Source organism: Alexandromys fortis, unplaced genomic scaffold (genome assembly GCF_014885135.2).
Source record: "Alexandromys fortis isolate MF-2015 unplaced genomic scaffold, M_Fortis_MF-2015_v1.1 scaffold_46, whole genome shotgun sequence".
Lineage (NCBI taxonomy): Eukaryota > Metazoa > Chordata > Mammalia > Rodentia > Cricetidae > Alexandromys > Alexandromys fortis.
This window is the reverse complement of record NW_026067919.1, coordinates 10,090,495-10,114,436: the sequence shown is the minus strand read 5'-3', so window position 1 is coordinate 10,114,436 and position 23,942 is coordinate 10,090,495. Positions and strand designations below refer to the sequence as shown.

The 23,942-nt window shown below is 44.5% G+C and overlaps 1 protein-coding gene and 1 pseudogene across 11 annotated transcripts in view; one reads left to right on the top strand and one right to left on the bottom strand.

The window, feature by feature from the left end:
• Positions 1–1,537: 1,537 nt before the first annotated feature.
• Positions 1,538–12,829, top strand: LOC126500620 (synaptotagmin-15-like; annotated as a pseudogene).
• Positions 12,830–12,944: 115 nt separating this feature from the next.
• Positions 12,945–23,942, bottom strand: part of Shld2 (shieldin complex subunit 2) — a 90,756-nt gene continuing 79,758 nt past the window's right edge. For all 11 annotated transcript variants that reach the window (XM_050140667.1, XM_050140665.1, XM_050140669.1 and 8 more), the window contains 3 exons: positions 20,346–20,574; positions 14,693–14,808; positions 12,945–13,488 (listed from right to left, as the gene is read on the bottom strand). In XM_050140667.1, the coding sequence (XP_049996624.1) occupies positions 13,247–13,488; positions 14,693–14,808; positions 20,346–20,574 (587 nt within the window). In that variant the 3' untranslated portion in view covers positions 12,945–13,246. The remainder of the gene's footprint in view (positions 13,489–14,692; positions 14,809–20,345; positions 20,575–23,942) is intronic.

The window sequence follows — 23,942 nt, the reverse complement described above, 5'->3', positions numbered from 1 at the left end:
TGGTGACTTTGATCCAACGGCCATGTGATCTAAGACGCAGCCATCTCTGACTGTCTTTCCTGCTAGGCTATGAGCATGACATACATCCCTGTCAGCTTGTCTTGCATGCCTACAGAGAATGATCTCAGTAGTCAATGCTCTGCTTTCAAGAGCCGGTGGCCAAATCAAACTGGCCACAGCAGTGCAGCTACTTTACTTTGGGTCTTAGAAGTCAGGATCCCAGGAGAGCAGGGCTCAGCAGGAGCCACACCGGCTTGAATTGCATCACTGGAGACCGGTATCTCGCCATTCCTTTGAACATTCCCAGCAACTCCTAGATTGTCTCCACGGCTTCACGTTCATGAGAACGGTTTGAGAAATCCAGAGCTCACTGAATGATTGTGTTAGTTACTGTTGTTATCTCATCCAACAGTTGCCTGTGGATTTTGAGTTCAAGTCAGTAAAATGAGATGGGCTACCAACCACGGAGGCCTAAGGGTGTGGTGCTCCAACTGGCCAGGTCTGGACTAGCCTATCTATGGAGTTAAGGAGATGGGGGACTACCCAATGACATGGCTTAAGAATAGGGGTGCACACGTGGGTTTTATCATCAGAAAAAGCAAAACTGGACACTAAATGGGCTGAGGAGCAGACATCTTCTGCAGTCTATGCCTTTGCCTGCTCAGCATCCACACATCCTCCTTGCCATAAATACAGCTGCCAAGCTGCCTCTCCGCCCTCTTCCTTCATTTCCTCCTCCTTCTTCTGTTCCTCTCTTTCCTCTTTCTCCCCTTCCTTGTCCCTGTTGCTTTCCTCCTCTCCTTCCCCGCCTCCTTTCTCTTCCTTTACTTCTTCTTTCCTTCTTCCTCCTGCCATGAAGTCAGGCTTGTTTCAAATTTGCACTTCTCCTGTGTCAGCCTCCCAGGGATTATAGGCATTGACCACTTCGGCTGCCAGTTGTTAAATATTCTTCAAGAACGTGCTATCATGGGCCCCCTGAATGCTATGACAGAATTCAATGCAAGACTCAGGTACTCCGGCAATGGCTGCATCCGGGTGCAGGTCCAGAATCTCTGGGGGATGCGTCACTCCTTCAGAAGCCTGGAAAGAACTGTAGCAAGTGCAGCTGTATAGATCTAGACTGCAGGACCTGATTGGTGAGCTCCATGGAGCGCCAAACAGCCTGCACCCATCTGGATTATTTCCTTCGCATCATATCTCAGATGGAAAACATCTAGCAGCCTATTCTAGCCAGGGGCTAAAGAGCGCATGGAAGAGGGTCACACTAAGACGCAATCAAGGATGCTGAGATAACCGAGATGGCTGAGATACCATGGGACATCTGACTGTGCCTGTTTATTCCTGGACAGAGACGGAGACAGCACTGAAGAGCCAGCCAGTGATGTGGGAGTGTCATATCAATCTGTCGATTTCATTGGTTGAGCAATAAACCAACTGCTTGGCCTCATAGCTTAGAACATAGATGGGAGGAGAAAACAGAATAGAATTCTGGGCGGAAGAGGAAGTGAGGTCAGACTCTGCCCTGCTTCCAGAGGGACCGGACAGCCGCCATGCTCTGCTCTCCCAGGCAGCTGCAACCCATGATGGACTTAGGCTAGAATCTTCCCGGTAAGCGCACCTTGGGGTGCTTACACACATCATTAGAAATGGGCTAGTCCAGGTGTGAGAATTAGCCTGTAAGGGCTAGAGTTCATGGGCCAAGCAGTTAAATGAATACAGTTTGTGTGTTGTTATTTCGGGCATAAGCTAGCCCCGCAGCTTCATATTTCAACAAGCCAGTAAGTGAGCAACTGGATCCCCATGCTTGTACGTACATACCATTAGTGGCAGCGCCAGTTAGGAAGCTTTCCCTAATCCTTGGGAGCTGTAGGCTGCCAGTTAGTGGGGTAGTGACACCAATACAACCTTCACTCTGGAGAACTGGCTGCTGTGTGTGCCTGTTGGGTCGGAGATTGTGGCTCCTTGCTGCTCTGATGGTGATCGCTCTGAAGACCATGTACATACGCATATTGCTAACTACCTGCCTGTGTCAGTGTAGACAAGATCAAGCTCCAGTCACATATCCTCTGTGACATTATCAGCAAACTAAACAGAAGCTTGTTTCTCAATCTTGCTCCCATCACAGGTTGACAAGAGGGCTCTGCCCCACATGGGGACTTCTTAACACCTGCTTTTACAACCTCAATGCAGAAAAACATGGTAAATCATGCGTCAGTTCTTGAAGCTTCCATTGGGATGGGACCGACATTACTTCTACTCTCATGGGGCCAAATAAATCATATGTCCAAAAGGGGACTTAGCCCCAACTAATGACAACCCCATTCATCTGCCTTTCCCCTTCCTCCTTACAGCGCCTCCTCCCTGACAGTCTTGTCCAGCATGTCCCCATTCACAATGGTCTGTGCCACGCCCCTAGCCTCGCCCCCCACACACACCTAATTGCTAATTAAGAAAGTGTCCTACAGCCTTCTCTGCCTGTTCCCTCCTCTCAGACAACTGGAGCTGTGTCAAGTTGACATAAAACTAGCAGGACAGATCAGAAGCCGTAACTATGGAAACTGAAGGAGGTGAGGGAGTCTGGGTTTTGTTGTAGTGGTTTTGATTGGTTTGGTTAGGTTTGGTTTGGGTTTTGGTTTTTCAAAAGAGTTTCTCTGCATAGTCATCGCTATCCTGGAACTCACTCTGTATTCCAAGTGGCCTCATACTCACAAAAAAATCTGCCTGTCTCTGCCTCCCGAGTGCCGGGATTATAGACCTATGCCACCACTGCCCAGCGAGCCTGGGATTTTGATAAAACACTCTGTAGTGCTCTGGGCTGCCAATCTCCTCTGCTTGCCAGGTAGGTGAAGACAACACACCCCTATCTATTGGATGGTTTGTTGTTCCATCTGAACACATTCCTTATTATTTACCTTTCCTATGCTTGCAGTGTCCGGCCTTGAATAGACAGAAGGTTCAGGGTGCAGTAGAAAGACCTTTAGGCCTCGCCACATCAGGTTTAAACCTGGGGTTGGAAATTCCTAGTCCTTAGAGGCTGTTACCTCTGAGTACCTTCTGAAGTCTTGGTTTTTCTATATTATTTCGTTAATAAGAAAACAAAGCAATGGCACACAGCCATTCCTGGAGTCCCCTTTCCCTTGACCAGCTCCCTACTGTAAGACTGAAAAGATCAGTCCCTCACTTTCTTGGTCTTCCCTGACTCTGGCATAGCTGTGGGTGGTCTGTCCAACAAAATCAATGAGGGAAAAGACTCAAGATATCTGCAGCCAACTGAGCCCATGCTGGGCTCTGTGGCCCTGCTGCAGATGGGCATCATGTTAATGTCCATGGCCCATTAAGGTCTTGCAGATGCCTGTGGTCTGTGCCGCCATCAAGGGCTGTGGTGGTGTCCGTGGCCAATGCTGCAGTAGAGGATCATGTTGATGTTCATGGAGACTGTGCTGAGGTCTGTGGCACCAAAGGAGACCATGCAGATGTTGGTGGTCCATGCCGTTGCCAGAAATCATGTGGAAGTCCATGTGCACCTGCCGACTGTAAAGGGCAAGGAAGCTACTTTTGCAGAGATATTGATGACTGCAGACTCACAGCTGAGAAAGAGGGATGCAGAAGGCTTCTGTAACAACCCCTATCCGCTTCCCACCTGGCCTCCAAAAGTAACAGCCTAGATAGAGAACTCTTAAAAATTGTGATAAAGATGCTCAAGTGTAGTTCTCCACAACTGATGGCTTCTAGTGGGGTGGGGGAGGTCTCTGTTTTCTTTAAGAGGCTGGCCACTGGGAGTTTGACCATGCTCCAGTGAATATGTGATCAACACAAATTGAGGTCCTCCTTCTCCTTTTCTTCTTCTTCCTCTTCTTCTTCTCCTTCTCCTTCTCCTTCTCCTTCTCCTTCTCCTTCTTCTTCTTCTTCTTCTTCTTCGGGATGTCACAAGGGTTGGGGTGAACCTGGGAGGACTTGTAAATGAGTGTGATCACGGTGCATGATGTGAAATTCCCAAATAATCAATAAAAATATAGTGTAAAATCTCTTTTAAAAAGATGTGGTTCCTCCACTAAGGAAGCAACCCCGAAAGGTTCCATAAGATTGCCTAAGCAGTGCCACCAACTGAGAACCAAGTGTTCAGATGCCTGAACCTCTAAAGCACATTTTTCATTCAAGCCAGCACAGTGGTCAAGACAGCACCTGGAACAGGTAGCTGCTGGCAGACCCAGGTCAGGCCCTTGCTAGCCGCCTCTCACCCCAGCCACTTACTTCCCCACTCAGTAAAACAGAATAAAAGCCCACCTGCGGCCCCACTCATCCTCCGCTTTTGCTAACCAAACATTAGAGCAGATGCTCTTCATCTGCAGACAAATTACATTATCCCCAGAGGATGCCTGAAACCACAGTCGTGTCAAACCCAGCACGTGCTGTGTATGTGCTGTGCTTTTTCTTAGCCATCCCCACCTGTAATAAACTAAGATCATTGTAGGAACAATAACAGATTAGCAGCAATAACGAGCTAAGTAACAGGATAATAACGATGTAATAGAACACGTAATAAAATAATATAGTAAGAGTTTTGTGACTGTGGTCTCTCTGTCAATCTTATTATACTCTGTCCTCCTTTTGTGATGATATGAGAAACTACAATGCCTGTGTGAGGGGACAAAATGAGGGCCATGATGCAGATGTGATTTAATAGTGCTGGACCACTCTGTAGATGGCGCTCGAACATAGGCACAGCTATAATGCAACCATTGAGCTGATAAGCAAGATCCGAGACTACTGGGGGAATCAGCATATAGAGCATGGATACATTGGAAGAACAGAGTTGATTTGAGTCCCAGGACTGGTATGGTATTTTATCACATTGTTCAAAACATCCCATAATTGGAAATGTCATGAGTTGCTTGTTTCTGAGTGGTGGTATCTGTGGTGGTATCTGTCTCCCCACTTCTCCCCATCACAGGCTCTGATATTTGAATATCCAGGTGGTGGTGCTATCTGGGGAGGTTTAGAAGGTGCACCTTTGCTGGAGAGAGTATGTCACTGGGGGTGGGCTTTGAGAATTTACAGCCTTTCTCTAATCCTGGTACACTCTTTCTGTTTCATGTTTACAGTTAAAGCTATCCTTTCTCAGCTTCCAAAATGGTCTACAGCTATCTTAGTTAGGGTTACTAATACTGTGATAAAACCATGACCAAAAGCAACTTGGGGAGGAAAGGGTTTATTCCTATCACTTGCAGATGTGATTAAGTTAATGGCCCTAACATGAGGAAATTAACCTGAGTTGCCTGGTGAAATCCTGCTATTTTGAGTGGCCTTATAAGAGAAGAGCAGAAATAGTTGGCCCCACGTCAAGCGTGGTGGCACAAACCTTTCATCCCAGTACCTAAGAGGCCGAACCAAGTGGATGTCTGTGAGTCTGAGGCCAGCTTGAAATATGTAGTGAGTTCCAGACTAGCCAGAATTAGCTAGAGAGATCCATCTAAAAAAAAAAAAAAAAAAAAAAAAAAAAAAAAAAAAAAAAAAAAAAGACCCAGAATCGAGGTTAGAAAACACTGCCCAGCAGGCTTTGAGGATGAAGGAAAGGGCCTCTAGTAAGCTGTCATTAGCATCAGAAAAAGGGCCTTAGGAACTAACACACTAACACGTGCAGAGATCTAACTCATACCTGGAAGGAAAGATGGGTCATGGAGAACCTTGATTGCTTCTCGATTGCCTCTGAAAACTGGGTTCTCCAATCTGACTCTGCTGCCAGGACAGGAGCTGGAAGGAAGGAGATGGGGAAATGCCAGGGTGGTGGTCCAGCTCTCTTTGAGAGGTTCAGGAATGAGGTAGTATGGTCACCTTGGGAGAACTGGGTAGAGAATGCAGCTCTAGGACCTCTGTGCCCAGTTCGCAACTCATCTTGCCTAGCCACAGGCAAAGGGAAGCTCCAGCAGGGCAGAGCCTTGCCACCGTCTTACCGACCCTGCATGGCCTTTGGTAGATATGGTACCAGCACCTCTGGCAAACCAGCAGCCAAAGCTTCATCTTTGGTCTTTACTTCTATGGTTGTAAACACAAGATGGACCTCCCCCTCCCCCCTTTCCTTAGACCCTGTTTCTGTTAGGATCTCTATTACTGTGAAGAGACACCACGATCATGGTAAGTCTTATAAAGGAAAACATTTACTTGGGGCTGGCTTACAGGTTCAGAGGTTCAGTCCATTATCATCATGGTGGGAAGCATGGTGGTGTGCAGACAGACATGGTGCTGGAGAAGGAGCTGAGGGTTCTACATCTTGATCCGCAGGCAGCAGGAAGTGAACTGTGTACCACACTGAGCACAGCTTGAGCAAAGGAGACCTCAAAGCCTACCCCCTCGGTGACATACTTTCCCCAACAAGGTCACACCTTGGGGGGGTGTCACTGTCCACGCGGGAGCCTGAGGTTCTGAAGCCACGAGCCACTGGACCAGCCCCGTAGCAGGTAAGTGGCCTCACTCCCACCCCTATCCTGGGACGCAGAATCTGCTCTCCAAGACAGTTCAAGCACTTCTCTCCCCCCCTGCCACTCTCTGAGATGCAGTGAAGGGCGTGGTTAGCTCTTCGCAGATGGTTGTGGGTTAGGATGTGTCTGGACAGGTCCGGCCTTTTCAGCAACCTGTCGATAGCCCTGAACCCAGGAAGACCCATGCTCACACATGTCCAGGAGTCTGTTTGCCCAGTCCCTGCACCAGCAAGTGAGACCAAGCCTCGAAGCCTTAGTAAAGGCTCCAGGAATAGCCTCCAGGGTGCCTGCAAATGTGGAAGTCGAAGGGTCCTTACGTCTCCATTTCTCAAATCTGCCACCCTTCCCCCTTTACACTTCACTGTCTGCACCTTCTGGTCATAGCATGGGCTCCCCTTGACAGTAGATGGGGTGGGGGAAATGGAAGGGAATGGACACTAACTACAGAGCCTAGGGCACGTGGAGCCACCCATCTGGTTACAGGACCCCTTCAAAAAGAGCTCTACCAAGCCATGGGACCCAGATTCCTTCCTGAACTCTCTTTAAGTGTGTGGCACCCACATCCAGCTCACATTCAAACCCCAGCAGGAACCCAGGGTGGAGGCTCCAGGAGGGAGGGGTTGCTTTTTATTCTGGAGCAGAGCCACATCCAAGTGCAGGGCCAGTTGGTCCCAAGGAAAATGGCAGAGGGGTGTGCCCATTGTGGGAGTGGCTTTCCTCAGCCGGTCTCTGCCTCAGAGCCTCTAGCCTTGGTGACAGGAGGCGTCACTGGGGGACTGCTGCTGTTGATTGGGGTGCACTGCTGTCTGTGGAGGAGGCTTTGCGCCATCTTCATCTATGAGGAGCTGCCAGAGACGCCAGACCAGGCCACCACCTCTTCCTTCGAAAGACAATGGGACAAACTCCGCCCATGTGCTGGGAGCCCACCTGGCAGGTGAGAATCTGGGCCTTCTTTCCCGAAGGCTTTGCATGGACTCTTGCCCTCAGAGTGAGGCAAGTTGGGGAAGAAATGTCGTTGTGGAGTGCCTGTCTCAGGCCATCAGCATTCTGGGAACTATGCTAAGGAACCCCAAAACCCTCACAGTGAGCTGGAGATAGGCATTGTGAACCCCATTTTCTAGCTGGGGAAACTGGCTCAGAGAATATTTAAAAACAGGTCCAGATACCACATTTAGGAATTAGAACCCAGACAGGCTGTTGTCAGAGGCTTGGCTCTGATTCCACATCATGCTTGTGGGATGAGCAGACAGGCACTCTGTGTGTGTGTGTTGTGCGTTGTCTCTGTTTATCTATGTGTGTATGTATCTAAGTGTATTGTGTGTCTGTGTGTGGTATCTCTGTGTGTATATCTATGTGTATGTGGGTGTGTATCTGTGTGTGTGGTGCCTCTGTGTGTTTATCTGTGTATGTATGTGTGTGTACACCTAAGTGTATTGTGTGTCTGTGTGTGGTGTCTCTGTGTGTGTACATCTATGTATATGTGGTTGTGTATCTGTGTGTGTGATATCTGTGTATGTTTGTGTGTGCGTCTGTGTGTCCTAGTATGGGCCCAGCAGTGACGCTCCTGGCTCTTGCTGCTTCTCTTCCTCCCCCTTCTGGCACTCAGGCTGAGCGCTGAGGTCACTTGCCATCTACACGTTGTTTCCCTCCCTTTTGACAGGCCACCAAGTGTACCATTTGCTGTCCCCAGAGGACACAAGTGAGACAGACTTCCCTGATGGTTGCCTGGCCGGCTGTGGTTCTCCGTGGAGTACCAATAGGAGTCTGAGCGGCTGCTGGTGGGCCCGATCAAGGCTTGGCAGAGACCTGCAGCCCCCAGTAAAGCTCCACCTACTGTCCGATGAATGGCACTTCCACCAGTCCAAGACAAAACGTGAAACCTGCAGCTCACAGTTTGATGAGGACTTCATCTTCCAGGTACCACCCCTGAGCAGTGGTATCCAAAGCCCTCAGGCTCCCTAGGAGGAAGCATTGTGCAGGATAACCTGGCTTCCTATACACAGCGCCCTCCAGCCCTCCAGGACCCACATGCCTCCAGTCTGGGTTTACTCAGCAGGCAGGCAGGGTGTACAGGAGGTAGCTTCTGGTGAAGAGGGTTTTTACTTAGAAATAGATGGTCAGAGACTGGGTTTTTCCTGCCCTGGTTGCCTGAGGGAAAGAAGGAAGAGAAAGCACATTGTGAAGTGTCTACTCAATGCTGGGCTCCGGCCTATGGGGTTGTTGGAAGTGACCCAATACACTGAGCATTATGAGCAAGGTCATCCAATGGAGACCCACAGCTCTCCCGAGGTCAGGTTTGCTTGTTTTCTGAGTCAAAATGCTGCCTCACTGTGTTACCCTGGTTGCCCTGTATAGACCAGGCCAGTCTTGACCTCACGGAGAGCCTACTGCTCTGTCTCCTGCGTCCTGGAGTTCAAGGCATTCACCACACTCTTACATTCTGCTTTCTTTTGCTGCTCCCTGAGCCTTGGTGATGAGGAGAGGGGCTGGGAAGGATGCTCCATTTAGGGACGAGGGTTCCTCAGATCCTCATTCTCAGAGCTCTCGCTAGTTATCTCACCCCAACCTGATCCCAGTCTCCCTGCTCTGGGGAGAAGGACGGAAGAAATCAGTCAGTATTATCTGCCCATGTGCTGTAGTCCAGGCACAGTGGCAGGAGCTTTACAGCCTAGACAAGAATAGTGACCCCCATTCCCGGCTGTGAAGGCCAAGGCTCAGAGAGAAGAGATCCCATTGCCATAAGACAGGGTCATCATTTCTAGCATAACTTTTCAGCAAGAAAACACGTTCCAAAGGCAGATTCTGGTTAGTGGACTACCAAGGCCCCAGGCAGCAACGGCTATTGCTTAAAGTTCTTAAAACACTGTACGGCAAGGCTCAGGTCCACCCATGTACCTCCCCAGGTTGCTGGGGTCCCTAAGGAAGCCTGGGTTTGGCTGTGTATCCTGTCTCTATCTGGTCCCTACTGGCAGGCCTGAGCCTGGCCTGGGTCCTCTCCTTCCTCAGGTATCCAGAAGAAGTGTCCCTCAGAGAGTGCTGAAGTTCTCCGTGTGTCACGTAAACAAGCAAAGGAAACACCAGCTCCTTGGGCACATGCTATTCCTGCTGAAGAATGAAGACCCTGGCCGGGGACCACCATCACATCATCCTACAGTGGCTCAGATGTAGGCTCTGGAGAGGATGGGAGGACCGACGCCTCTGCAGACACAGGACTCCGGAGTAACTTAAAAAAGTCACATTTAGGAATCAGGTGCGGCGTAAGGGGAATACTCCTCCACTGCTGGTGGGAATGCAAACTTATACAGCTGCTTTGGAAATCGGTATGGCGATTTCTAAGAAGAAAACTGGAAATCAATCTACCTCAGGTTCCAGCTATACTAATTTTAGGCATATACCCAAAGATACTCAATCATACCACTAGGACACTTGCTCAACTATGTTCATAGCAGCATTATTCGTAATAGCCAAAACCTAGAAACAACCTAGATGCCCCTCGACCAAAGAATGGATAAGGACACAACAGAGTACTACTCCATTGTAAAAAGCAATGACCTCATAAAATTTTCAGGCAAATGGATGAAACTAGGGAAAATATCATTCAGAATAAGGTAACTCAGACCCAGAACGACAAACATGGTATGTACTCAGTCATAGGTGGTTAGTGGGAGTAAAGGATAGGACAATCAACCACAATCCACAGCCCCAGAGAGGCTAGATGACAAGGACAGCCCAAAGAGGATACATGGATTTCGCTGGGAAGAGTAAGTAAAAACGAGCTCCTGGGTAAAGGGGAGGGAGGGGCTATAAAGGGAGTCACAAGGCGTTTTTATCCATGGAGCAGGGAGGAGCTAGTATCTGCTAAGAAGGTCTGAATAGTTAACAAGGAAAATATAATGAAATAATTCAGTGATTAGATTCCATATGCCTAGCGCCTTCAAAATAATTGACAAATTTAATTGAATTTAGCATGCAATTTTAAAAACAGACTGTAATAGTTGCCCATTATTTTCCCCTAATGCTTACTGTGGAACGATGTGCTCGAATCACTGTTTGCTTTAAGAGAAATTGTGTTTCAATTGTGGACGGAAGGAAGAAACCATCTCTCAGGAATTGAGTAAGGGTTTGTACATTAGTGGGTCAAAGGTGCAGCCCGGCCCAGGAGTGGTCTCCCGTCCACCAGCAGAGGACAGGGTGGGGGTCAGGAAGATGTGCCAGAGAGCAGCGCTAGATTCCAGATGTCTGAAAATGCTATCAGTATTCCATTCTACCAGAGAGGTCAGAAAAAGACACCTAGCGGCCTATGGAAGTGAAAACCTTCCTTTCTCCTTCAAGGTCTTCCTTCCTCCCTTGTAAATTAACTGTCCATTGCTGATGGTGAAGAATGAGATCTGGTAAATGACCACATTGGCTGTGTTAGTTTGCCGGCTGACAAACTTTCAGGCAGGAGGGAGTGAGCAAAGGAGGTCCAGCAAGGGGGACGCTAAGTGTGCAGGACAGGAGAGGGCAGACACATGACTGACAGTCCGGTTGAGCCCCACTGATGATGCCAAAGAATGTGGCTTCCAGCTCACCCTGGACTGCAGCACAGCCTTCCGCGGTGCGTTTTCAGCGCCCTCTACTGTTTACCATTGTAACTGCCACTAGGCTGACTGTTAGAGCAAGTATTAAAGGAGGGATTTAGAGCCAACAGGTAACACAAGCCAACCTCCCAGAGTGGCCCTTTGCAAGACTGACTCTTCCTCCCTGGTTTATACAGCACTTATCCCTGGCCTTCATCACATGACCACACACTATATGAAATATAGGCACACATCACGTAAAGATAAGTAGTGTATAATGTACAGCATATTATATATATATTTGGAATGGGGAAACATGTATGCTGTTTCTGTCTGCCTTCCCTCACATCACGCTTGGAGCATGACTCTTCTTGTGTGTCAGGTGTACCTTCTTCATGTGAACAGCATGATGCTGCGTCTCTATTTACTGGAGCCCTTAGCTGGAGTTGATTCCTCTTTTCCCTACATTCTCGCCAATATTTGCTGTTTGTCTCCTCAACAATAGCCCCTTTGTTTGGGAGAGATGGACCCTGATATAGATTTTGTGTGCATGTCCCTGAGAGCTACAGAAGTTGACTGTTTTCTTCATAGACTTATAGAGTAAATACTTCTTCTGAGAACTATCTATTTAATTCGTTTGTAATTTATTGTTTTCTGTTGCTGTTGTTCTTCATTCTAGATCTGAATTCCAAGTCAAAAGCACAGCTGACATTTCCTCTCCTCTGGTTTGCTGTCTCTTCACTCTGGGGTTATTTCCACTCTGCAGAAGTTTTAAAACTGTCTGCAGTCCCATCTGCCAGTTCTTGATCGTCCTTCCTGAGCTGGTGGAGACGCCGCTTCCTCCAGCCACACCAGTCTGGATGTGCCAGGAAGGCCTTGCCTGTGTCAGGATCTTAGAAGCATTCGCCTGGGTTTTCTGATTGCAGTTCCATCAGATCTTAAAGATACTGATCCATTTTGAATCATTTTCTGTACAGGATAAGGTAGTTTTGTTCTTCCATATGAATTTTAGGATTTTTTTTTCTATTTGTGAAGAAACTCGTTGGACTTATGTTAAGGATTGCATTGAATGTGTAGCTTGCTTTCAGGAATACAGACATTTTTACAGTACTTGTCCAGCTGGTTAACTATCCTGGCAGGAACCACAATACCCTAAATAGAAACATTTGTGCCCCTTCCTTTTGCTAACAGAATACTGAGACAATGGACACCAAGGAATTAGAATTTCTACTGAAGTCTCATGCTAAGGAAAGAAAAAATTGGTACCCAAGTTTTAGCCAGAGAGGAAGCCTGTCTCCCAGAAAAAGACTTCAGGCAACTTGCAGGACAGAGCAGGGGCCAAAACAATGAAGTGTCACTGATGAGCCAATGAGATGGGACCACACCCAACCTGGATTGTTTAGTTAGCTATACCTCCTGCTCTCTATTTAAACCTAAACCTCATATCAGGACATGAAAGATGGACCTGGGGTACCAGTGGACCACTTTGCTCCTCCTAAGAATGTTTCTGCAAAACTAAAACAAACCTAGCCCAGCACATACATGCTACTCTCCAACAGCACTGCATCCCCAGCCCAGCACATACATGCTACTTTCCAACAGTACCATGTCCCCAGCCCAAAACTACAGTTAAAATCAAGAAATTAGTTCACATTGGCAACTTCTTAAGATAGAATAAAGAAGAATATGTAGATTTTATAACAGAAAGTGATGAAATGTCTTACATGTGGACACATCTTCAATATGTATTGCCTTCATGCATCATGGTCTAAATTAAATGACAATGAGGGACCCGTAATTCTCAGGGAACTGTGGAGAAATGGTCTAGCCTTTTTTGCTAGATCATTTCTCCAGAATAAAAAGAATACCAACAAAAAAGCAAATAATAAAAGCTTCACAGAATTCTCTCTTAAAAATTAACATATATTTAGTATAATTATATTGTGCAGTATAAAATATTTATTTTAAAAACCCTGTCATTTCATTTATTTCAAAACACAGATCATAGGGTTAGATGGCTCAGCAGTTAAGAGTGCTTTCTCAGAATCCATACGGCAGCTCACAACCATATACTACTCTACTCTGGTCCCAGGGGATCTGGCACCCTCTCCTGACCTCTGTGGGCACCAGGCACATACATGGTACATAGTTATACACAGGCAAAATTCATAAACATATAAAAAATAAATATTCCAAAGACAGATGATTTCATCACTCCTTCCTTGGAATGCCGTCTGTGTCCTCCTCTGACCTCAGAGAAAGTCCCAAGCTCCACGTCTTACGTGAATCAGGACAGAAGTCTAGTAGGAAGAAATCCTGCTGCAAAGGGTAGCTGTTTTCATCCAACTCGAAAAGGCTCTGGATCTTCAACACACAAGGCTCTGCACCGACTGCCAACAAGGAGTGGAGCAAGTCGGCGGCGACCAAGCCGTAGGTGACTTCTGAGGAAGGTACTGAGGAAGAAAACACACATGCCACTCAGGTCAGGACCCTTCAGCTTCACAGAAACACATTCTGAAGCCTTTCCTTGTTTCCCTTGGTTCCTCGGCCTTCACACACACCTTAAACTTCTTGGTCTCTACCTCTCTTTCTAGTTCAAGCTGTTGAAGGCAGTCTAGAAAGATCAAGGTGTGGTTCCCACTGAGCATCAGGAGCAAGCACAGGCCGTGCTCAGCCCGACAGCAGCTCCAGCCATCAGCTTCTGAACAAAGTGATGGGCATGGCACTGGGCTTCAGCAGTCGGGAGCACCTGTACTTGCAGAGAACCTAGGCTTAATTCCCTGCACCCACACAGCCGCTCACAACCGCTCCTGACTCCAGTTCCAGGGGACCCAATACCCTCTTTTGGTATCTTCTTGTGTGTAACTATGCAGGTGAATAAAAACTCATAATTTTTAGAAAGGGCATGTCCATACCAGAAAAAGCCTCATACTCATATTTCTACAGTTTTTAATCACAGCTTTAAGTACATATGCAAGCTGAATATCTCTGAACCAATGTTCTTGGGAGCAGAAGATTTTGGAGTTTCAGATTTAAAGAAAAAAAATGTACATACATTATGAGGTATCTTAGGGATAAGACTCAAATCTAAACATGAAATTTCATTGTGTTTCCTATTTTTGGATTAGATGCTCAGCCCATTATTAACAAGAAGAGCAACCCACTATTACAAAACTAAGAAAACAAAGGAACTGGATGAGGCTAGTGAGGATGGGCATACATGATCATCCAACAGGAGGGTGTGTCTGCTCTCATCTTAGTCTGACTGCCCCTGGCATCACAGCTGAGCATCTTAGAGGATCCTAACATTCCATTCCCATGACAGCTCACTCTCAGGCATGGTGCTGTACATCCACCTGTTTGCTAGTATTTAACTACCATTTGTTTAACTACTATTCCTAGTGTTTTGCTGACCAATTAGGAGTTTGGGCTAAAGAAACTAGAGCTTCCTTCCTTTATCCATGTACGAAGACAGATGTAAAGAGATCTTACCTTCCAACTTACGTAAGTTTCATTCATGTTTCACTCAAACTCAACTATCTTCCTACTTTTATACTGACAGGGAAAAGCTTCATCTACAACATAGTGCCCTTTCCATCCTGATTACTCTCGTGAACAGCTCCATGGGACAACTGTGTGGTGTGGATGCTATTTTACCTATCACTCTGTTGAGGCAATCTGGAGAGATGTTGAGAAGAATCTGCTCCATCATCTTTGACCCTACACGGACACAAGTACAATGTCTTCCATCAACTATGGTCATTAAAGCCGGCCTAGGAAAAAATAAGAGTATTTAGACTCAGACACATGAGCAGAAAGGAATTTAGCGAAGGAAAACAAAGCATGATGCAGATTTCACCCCTTTACCCGCGTAATCCCAGGATGTGTCTCTCTGCTTGTCTCTGTCTCTTGTTTGCTCTTATTCTCTCTTGTGCTCTCTGCTCTCTTCTGTCCTTCCATTCTTCATTTCAGAAAACACAAACCGAGTCTATTGAAGCCATGGACGGTGCTCTGTGCTGGTTTACACTCATGACAAGACAAACCTGGCTCCTTCATCCAAGGATGTAGGGAATTTTATAAGAAGTGGGGTTTTGTTTGTGTGTGTGTACGTGTGTGGTTTTGTTTATCTTCTTGTTGCTACTGTTCTGGTTGGTTGGCTGGTTGATTGGTTGGGATTAGGGTTTTGTTGATTAGGGGCTATAGATCCAAACCAGAGCTCATGCATGGTGGTCAAAGGCCGCACTACTGACCTTTACAGCTAACTCCAAGATTAGACTTTTTTTTCAACAATACTGCTAAGGTGGGCCAGAATAACCTTTTCAATAAACCATGCTGGACACATATGCAGGAAAGAAATACAATTGGAAATCATGTTAAGTAAAAGAGGTCAGATTCAGAAAGACAAATACCACATATTTTATTACATTTGGAGAATCATGCTAAAGTTTTATATATCCGATATATGTAATTATCTACACATGTATACTAAAGATAAGATTTTAAATAAATATCATATTTATAAAAGCAGAGGAGAGAACTAGCTGTATGAAGAAAAGGAATCAGCTGGAAAAGCCTGAAGAGGCATATAGGGAAAGGATAGAATGAGAACAAATTATAATAATACGAATATTTGAAGAAGCCATGATAAAACCCACTACTTTGTATACTAGCCAAAAAATTAATAAAATAATTTTAAAAAGTCATGCTAGAACAAGTATATATATAAAGCAAATTGAACTCTTTCTTATACCACCTGTATTGAAACAGGGAAAATTATAAATATAGGGCAAATTATAAATCTAAATATAAACAGCTAAGAACATTAAGCCTTTGAAAGAAACTATAAGTATAAATCTTTATGACCCTGGCTTAAGAAAGATACCTTTCTTATATCTGACACCAAAAACTCAAGCAACAGAAATTAAAAGAGATTTAACACAGTATCAAGGATTTGGAGAGAGTGTGACCCTCACATTGCTTCCCAGTAAGATGTAAAATTGCACAACTGCTTTGGAAAACAGCTTGGCCATGCTTTAAGTAGTTAACACATACCTAACAGCAAATACATTCTGGGGCACATACCCAAATTTGTGAAAACTATGTCTACATAAAAACATGTACACATATGTTCACAGCAGCCCCCAAGGAGAAAACAACTCCAATGTTCATCAACTTATGAATGCATGAATAATATAGGATATATATTAGAATATTACTTTGCAATAAAAACAAAGTACTGTGCTAAGGATGTATCTCAGTTAGCATGCTTGCCTAGCATACATAAATCCTAGATTCAATCCCCAAAACCACAGAAACAAGGCATGATGATGCACACCTATACTCCCAGAACTTGGGAAGCAGAGACAAGAGAATCAGACGTGAAAGCCACTGTGTCTCAGTTACACAGCAAATTCAAGGCAAACCTGGGATATATGAAACTGTCAAAAAAGAAAAAAAACCCTGAAGATCCCACAGCAGTCATTGAGGTGATATGGGTAAAGAAAAGTCACACCTCATAAAGAGCCCCTGTGATCAGGTCAGGAAGAACAAGGATAAGGATAGGCCTCTGGCCTCTGAGCTCTTGATGACTACTCAGACCAAAACCCTATGTGTGTGCTGGAGGGAGAAGTAGCTATGGGTAAGAGCTATGGACAGTGATAGGGCTCCCTGGAACACGGCCAAGTTCTCTGACAGCCAAGTTCAGAAAGCTGCCTTTGCTTAGTTTTCTGCTGTGGACAAGAAAGGCCAAAAGAACCAGAGAAAACAGCTCTAAGAACCAAGAATGTAAGCAGTCAAGGAACAAAGTCCAGGCAGATGAGAAGCTGACCATTTGCAAGACAAGAAGGAAGAGGAACCCATCTGACCTCAGCCATAGGGGCTTTCGCCTTGAGCCCACTGAAATAGGCACATGCTGGAATCACTGCAAGTCTTCCATGCACCGGATAGGAAGAGTGAAAAGAACATTCTTCCTCCCAGGCTCTGAGAAACCAACAGCGCCCCAAATCTCCAACTTTCCCCAGCCATCAAATCCCACCTGATGGGGAAAGTTTTGAGAAAACCCCAGGGAAAGACAGACATCAGAGAGCGATGCGAAAAGGAGTGTCCATCTCCATCCCAGCAAGAACTGCCCCAATCTGGGAAGATCAAGTTAGTACCATTGCCTCTCCCACTCCTGAACAAGCCTCAGGCACTGCCTGTATCGCAAAGGCCTGCCGCTGTCCCTGGCTTCATGAGGACCCAGAACAGTTTATATTGCCTGACTGCATTCCACACCTACTCAGCCTACTACAGTCCATCCATCTCAACCAGCTCTAGCCAACGTATTTTTAAGTGTTGGTCCTGCCAAACCAGGACCGATTTTGACCAGTGCCACCTAACTAGGTATGACCAACTCCACCCAGTCTAGCATCTCTTAGCTGGCTGCTTTAGGCTTACACCCTATAAAACATCATCTTATACTTCTCTTCAGAAGCAATCTGTTTTCCACTGCTTATGACTAAGGCCCCAGCACCTCCCAGGACTTCAATCTAGTATCTACTGCAAGTCTTCAGCCACCACTTTCCATGGAGAAAGCTAACATTCCAGGGCCAATCATATCAGAGCCTATCACAGAAGATCAGAGACTAGGAGTGAGGAGATGGCTCGGCAGTCAAAGGTACTTGTTCTCTTTGCCTCCAACAATACAAGACTCCAGTTCCGGGATATCAACATCCTCTGCAGGAATCAGGAACACATATGTAGGCAAATACTCATACACATAAAATAAAAGAAAAACTAAATGAAAAAAGGAAAGCATGAACCTATCATAAAGAGCTGGGCTCAGGAGAGTATAAGAATACTGCCAATACTCCTCAGGAAAGAGGAAATTTCTTCTTCAGAGGGGAAAAGACAGGAAAATTTTTTTGATTTATTTGGTTATAGAATGTAAGCTACCAAGACTCTTGGAACAAAGTGATTTTCCACAAGAATATTAAGATAGATACAGATGTACAGGCTGATTATAGAGATATATAACTATGTAGACACACAGATAACTGAAGACATGCTAATATTTCTGAAAAAAATTTAAAACAAAATAAAGCTGACAAAAAACATATAATTCAGTTGCTATTAATAAATGAGTACTAAAGAAGACCATATTCATTTTCTCATAATTTGATATTATTCACATTAGCTTTCAAAGTAAAAATCTCAAAGAAAGTATTTGATATGAAGCTAAACTCAAATATTTCTTCAATAATTAGGCAAATAATAAAACACTTGTATGAAAAAATAATTTAGGGCCAGCAAGATGGCTCTGAGGATGAAGGTACTTGCTGTGCAAGCCTTGACTCTACGTCTCCTAGTGAGCTTCAACTATCAACCTGACACAGCCCAGAGTCTGAGGGAGTTTCCATCAGATTGGTCTATGGGCTATGAGCATGCCTGTGGGTACCATCTCCAGGCAGGGGTCTTGTGCTGTCTATGAAAGTTACCGCGGCAGAGGCTAGGGAGCATGCCAGTCAGCAGCGTCCCTCCATAGTTTCTGCTTCTGATCTGGTTTGAGTTCTTGACCTGACTTCTCTTACTGATGGCCGGTTACCTGGAAGTATAACCCAAGTGACCCTTGCTTCTCTGAGTTGCTTTTGATCATGGTGTTGATTATCACAGCAACAGAAAGCTAACTGGGTCGCCACAGAAGTAGAGAACCCAACTCCACAAAGCTGTCCTCCTACCTCCATGACATGGACACATCGTATCACATACATAATAATAATAAATAAAAATTTAAAGTATGGATGCAGTCCATACATAGATGAACTTTGAAAACACTGTGTGAGAGGCCAGTCACAAAAGATCCCACGTTATGTGAGCACTGTGTGAAATGCTCAGGTCAGGCAAATCTACAGCAACAGAAAGTAGGTTAGTTGTTTCCACCGTGAGGAGGAGAATGGGTCTGTAGTCCTGTGGATGCACTGTAATCATTAAATTATAGAGTTAAAATACGTACATTTTTATTGTGTGTATATGGGTGCCACATGTACACATACCATGTGTGAACTTCTATGGGGACATGTGACTTACTGTTCAATAAAAACATTTTACAAAGAAAATATACAATTAACTACAAATTACAAGGCATGAATTTTTGTGGCATAATACTTTTGTACACTGTAAAATTTGTTGCTTGTATTAGTTTAATAAAATGTTGATTGGAGTAGGTAGCCAAGCAGGAAGTATAGGTAGGGAAACCAGACTAAGACAATTCTAAGCTGAGCAGTGGTGGCGCACGCCATTAATCCCAGCACTCGAGAGGCAGAGGCAGGCGGATCTCTGTGAGTTTGAGGCCAGCCTGGTCTACAAAAGGTAGTTCCAGGACAGGCTCCAAAGCTACAGCAAAACCCTATCTAAAAAAAAAAAAAAAATGAAAAACAAAAACCAGACAAGGTCTTGCTGTGTAGTCCTGGCTGACCTTGAACCTGAGCTCCCACACTAATCTCCCAATTACTGGGGCTGCACGCATGTGTAGCAAAGGCCCAGCTTCATTCACTCGCTTCTAACAAACATCAGGATCTGCAAAGAGAACTAAGGCTTCTGACTGAGTGTCTGTATATGACCTTCACGGGCACACTGCACATCACTTAGGAGTATTAGGAGTTTGAGACTAGCCTGGGTTACGTAACAAGACCCTGTCCACAACAATACAAAAATAAATAAATAAAAGTATGGAATACACATGTATTTACTTTTGATAGACTTCAATATTTGGAAATAACAGGCAACAAATGTAATTTTATGGCTATGAAACAATGACTATCCAAGACTTTGAACACTATCTGAAAGCTGTGTGCCTCTCACTGAGCTAGCAACAGTTTTACCAATGAACATATATTGACTAGCTGTCTTTCACGTCTAAAGTAAAGGTGAGAAAATGAAACACTGAAGGCTAAACAAATATTCCCCGGCCTCTGCAAATAACTCACAGAAAGGTCACATCACACTTTTAACCTTTACAGTGTCACCAGATACCAAGATGGGGCAATGAGTTATGATGGAACAGTCAGCTGTAGATTAAAAGTGAACGAAGTCTTCAGTAGACCTGCTTTAAGACAATTAGATCCAGATAATTCTGTAAAATAATCTTATCCATTACTGGGAAATTATGCTTTCAAAAATTGGTATTTGTCACTCAGGGAAATTTCATTCTCCTGCTTAAGCTCTCAATTAATTATATTATAAAAGATTGGTATTTGAACTTTTCGTCACTTCCAGTCCTATGTAATAAATATTTTCCATCAAATTAACAAAACATCACCCTTTGTTTCCTTACCTATAGAATGTTTTCTTCCTAGCAAATGGCAAGCAGCTCAGACACTGTCTGTAGATCCTGTTCTCATCTGTCTCCAGTTCCGAGCCACACTGTGCACAGCCGGCATATGTGATGTTGGGAAGAGAAGAGAAGATATGCTTCAGGGAACTGCGAGCATTTAGAGCTATCTTCTGAGCTGCTGTGACAGCAAACACCAGCTCTGAAACCTTGGCTTTAATCAGAACCACTCCTATATAAAAATGAAGTATTATAGTTACTAGAGCCAACAATATCTTTGACAAACACAGCAAGCAATGTAGTGTGTTAACAGTGAGTTAGGTATAGGCTACAACCAAGGTCGTTCTTGGAATTCATCCCTTCCTAGAGAATCCCAACTCACTTGGGGCTTCCATAAAGAACCTAGAACATAACGGACGATTTGCCTGAACCTGAGTGAGTCTACGTGACCATTCCGAAAGGATGGATGGGAGAGCATCATGGCTTCTTTTTCATTCACTGTAACCTCAAGCATGTCAACTCACCTAACAATTAACTTATTCACTACATATATTCTGAATATCTACTGTATCTACTACGATCTTTGGATCCTAACTTATTTTCCCCTTTCTGCATACCAGTATATCCTGTGAATCTATCTGAGCATCATTCTCCTCTCCATACTCATTTAAAGGTGTCTTTAAGCTTGCACACTTGTGTTTTGTTTTGTTTTGTTGTTAGTCATCTTTCCATCACTGAAACAAAACATGTGACATAATTTAAAGGCAGGAAGATGTACTCGGGCTCAGGGGTTCCGAGGTCTCAGTGCAGGCATGGTGGAGAGCAGAGCAGGGTAGCTCACATCATGGCAACCAGGAAACAGGGAGAATGCTGGAGCTAGTTTTCCCTTCCCTTTTCTACCATCTGGACCCTGGCCAATGAGATGCTGCCACCACAGTTGGAAATGTAGCACGAATAATAAAAAATTTCTCTCTTGGCCCAGCCATATCACTCCTGTCTCCAGCTCCCTAGTGCTAGGATATAAAGGTGTATGACTCCAAACACTGGGATTAAAGGTGTGAACCACCAACACCTGGATCTGTTTCTGGATCGATCTTGTGTAGCCCAAGGTAGCCTTGAACTCAAAGAGATTTATCTGCCTCTGTCTCTCAGGTACTAGGACTAAAGGTGTGTGCCACCACTCCGTGGCCTCTACGGGAGCTCTGCATTCTGATCTTCAAGCAAGCTCTATTTATTAAAGTACAAATAAAATATCGCCACACAGAAAAGGCCTTCCCTTGGTTAACTGTCTTTGGAAAAATCCCACAGACACATGCAGAGTTGCACTTCACTAAATTCCTAGTGCTTCTTAAAGCAATCAAGATTAACCATCATGATCCTCTCAAAATTATAGATCAAGATGTATCATGTTAGCCCCTGTTCGGTTTTCTGGCTCTCTCTTTTGGAATTCAATAGTGGTGGCTCTCCTTAATATCCTTGATTTGTCTGAGTGTCTTGGAGCCCGGAAATGCTTTCATCATTTCTTCTATCCAGGCCATGTATCTCTACATAACTTAGTGGGAGTGGCCACATAGTTTATAAGCTGTAGCAGAATCAACATTACTCTTTCTCACAGCTATGTTCAATCACACACATACAAAAATGGAAAAATGCAGTAATTTCAGAAGACTTTTCATATAATCATTTTACAACCTTGCATACCGCTTTCAAAAATTCCGAAGAGGCCACTGTAAAAGTGGACTTTGCTTTCGGGGGTATTCTAGAATGCTGGGCACTAAATTATGCCTCCTGTCGGAGACACTGGGTATGCTCAGCTCTTTACAAGGAGCCGCCCTTCTATGGCTGCGGCAGCAGGAAGACAAACTTACAACATCTCGCCAGCTTGAGAGCCCCTTTCTCTTGCCTTTTATTTAATGGGAAAAAAAAAGGCTATGAAAAGTTGCTCATTCTTGCATGTTCTCTTTCCATCTTCATATTTAAACAAACAATGACAGAAACCATGTGCCTGTTCTTGTGATTGACCATCAGAGAAAGAAAAGGGCTAAAGAGGCCTTTTGAATACACCCTATCAAAGGCTGGCTACAACAGTACAGTTGGGTACCCAATGGGTACCAAATACCCCAGAATTTCTAAAAGCATTGCCAGTGCTCAGCATCATCCCCAAGCTAGTGAGGCTGTATCTCTGCTACCAGTAATCATTAGTTCTGTGGCCACCTCATCTGCTGACTGAGGTTGCTTATTTTTATTTTTAAGTCTAATTCTAGGTAGTCATCCTAACAGGTCATTATCTTGTATAAGCAGCAGATAAAGCTGACTCCTCCACAGAAACAAATAAAAACTGCAAAGTAGCACAGCCCCTTGCTGCCTATGGCCTTCTTTCCTATGGCAACCATCTCTGTGGTTCTATGGAATTTTGAGGGTAAACCCAGTTTAAAAATTTATCTACCCAAGCCTTCATTACCCAAGATTTCACCACTCAGTGTAAATCTGGATTCTACTTTGCCACAACAAATTCAAGTTTGAAAGTGGTATAAAAGGTATCACTAAAAACACCTGTATTTGCTGGATGGTGGTGCTACACGCCTTTAATCACAGCACTCAGGAGGCAGAGGCAGGCGGATCTCTGTGAGTTTGAGGCCAGCCTGGTCTACAAAGAGGGTTCCAGGACAACCAGGGCTGTTATACAGAAAAACCCTGTCTCAAAAAAAAAAAAAAAAAAAAAAAAAAAAAAAAAAAAAAAAAAAAAAAAAAAAAAAAAAAAAGAAAGAAAAAGGAAGGAAGGAAGGAAGGAAGGAAGGAAGGAAGGAAGGAAGGAAGAAAAGTTTACATTTTTTAAAAATCTGGGCTTCTTAAAAATACTAATTTAACTAGTATTTTTATTTGTTAATATTAATAAAGGCCTCAATGTAGCATTTCTTATATGGAGTTATTTTCTAAGAATAAAGTTATTATTTTCAACTAAAATGCTCTTGTTCATTTCATTCTGTTCTTGCATTTTTCTTAGCTTAGTTGGATGATGCAGCAATGCTAGTCTATACTTATCCTGTAAAGCATAAATACACATATATTAGTTATTTTCTCATCACTGTGGCTACATACCAGACAAACAGCAACTGAGGAAGGAAGGGATTATTTTTCGTTCAGAGTTCAAAGACTGCATTCGGCTAAAGGGGACAGCATGAGCATAGGAGCGAGGCAGCTCGCACACTGCATCCTCAGGAAGATGGGTGCTGGGGCTCAGCTCACTTTCTCCTTTTTCCATTTTTATTCAGTCGGGACTTGAAACCATAGGATGGTGCTGCCCACATTCAGGGTGTGTGTTCCTTCCTTAGTTAACCTTCTATGGAAACGTCACAGACACATCCGGGTTATGTCACCTAGATGCATCTAAATCCAGTCAAATTGACAGTGAAGACTAATCAACACAACACATATAAGAATTATCATGACTAGTGAGAGCTGATCTACCATTTGGTCAGAGTGGAACAAGGACTACATTTATACTCCCATCTTGTTATAAACATACACACTCCTGACACATAGTTCCTAACACTCTAGGTATCTCAGAATGGTGAGAGTATTCTTTGTATGCCAGAATCT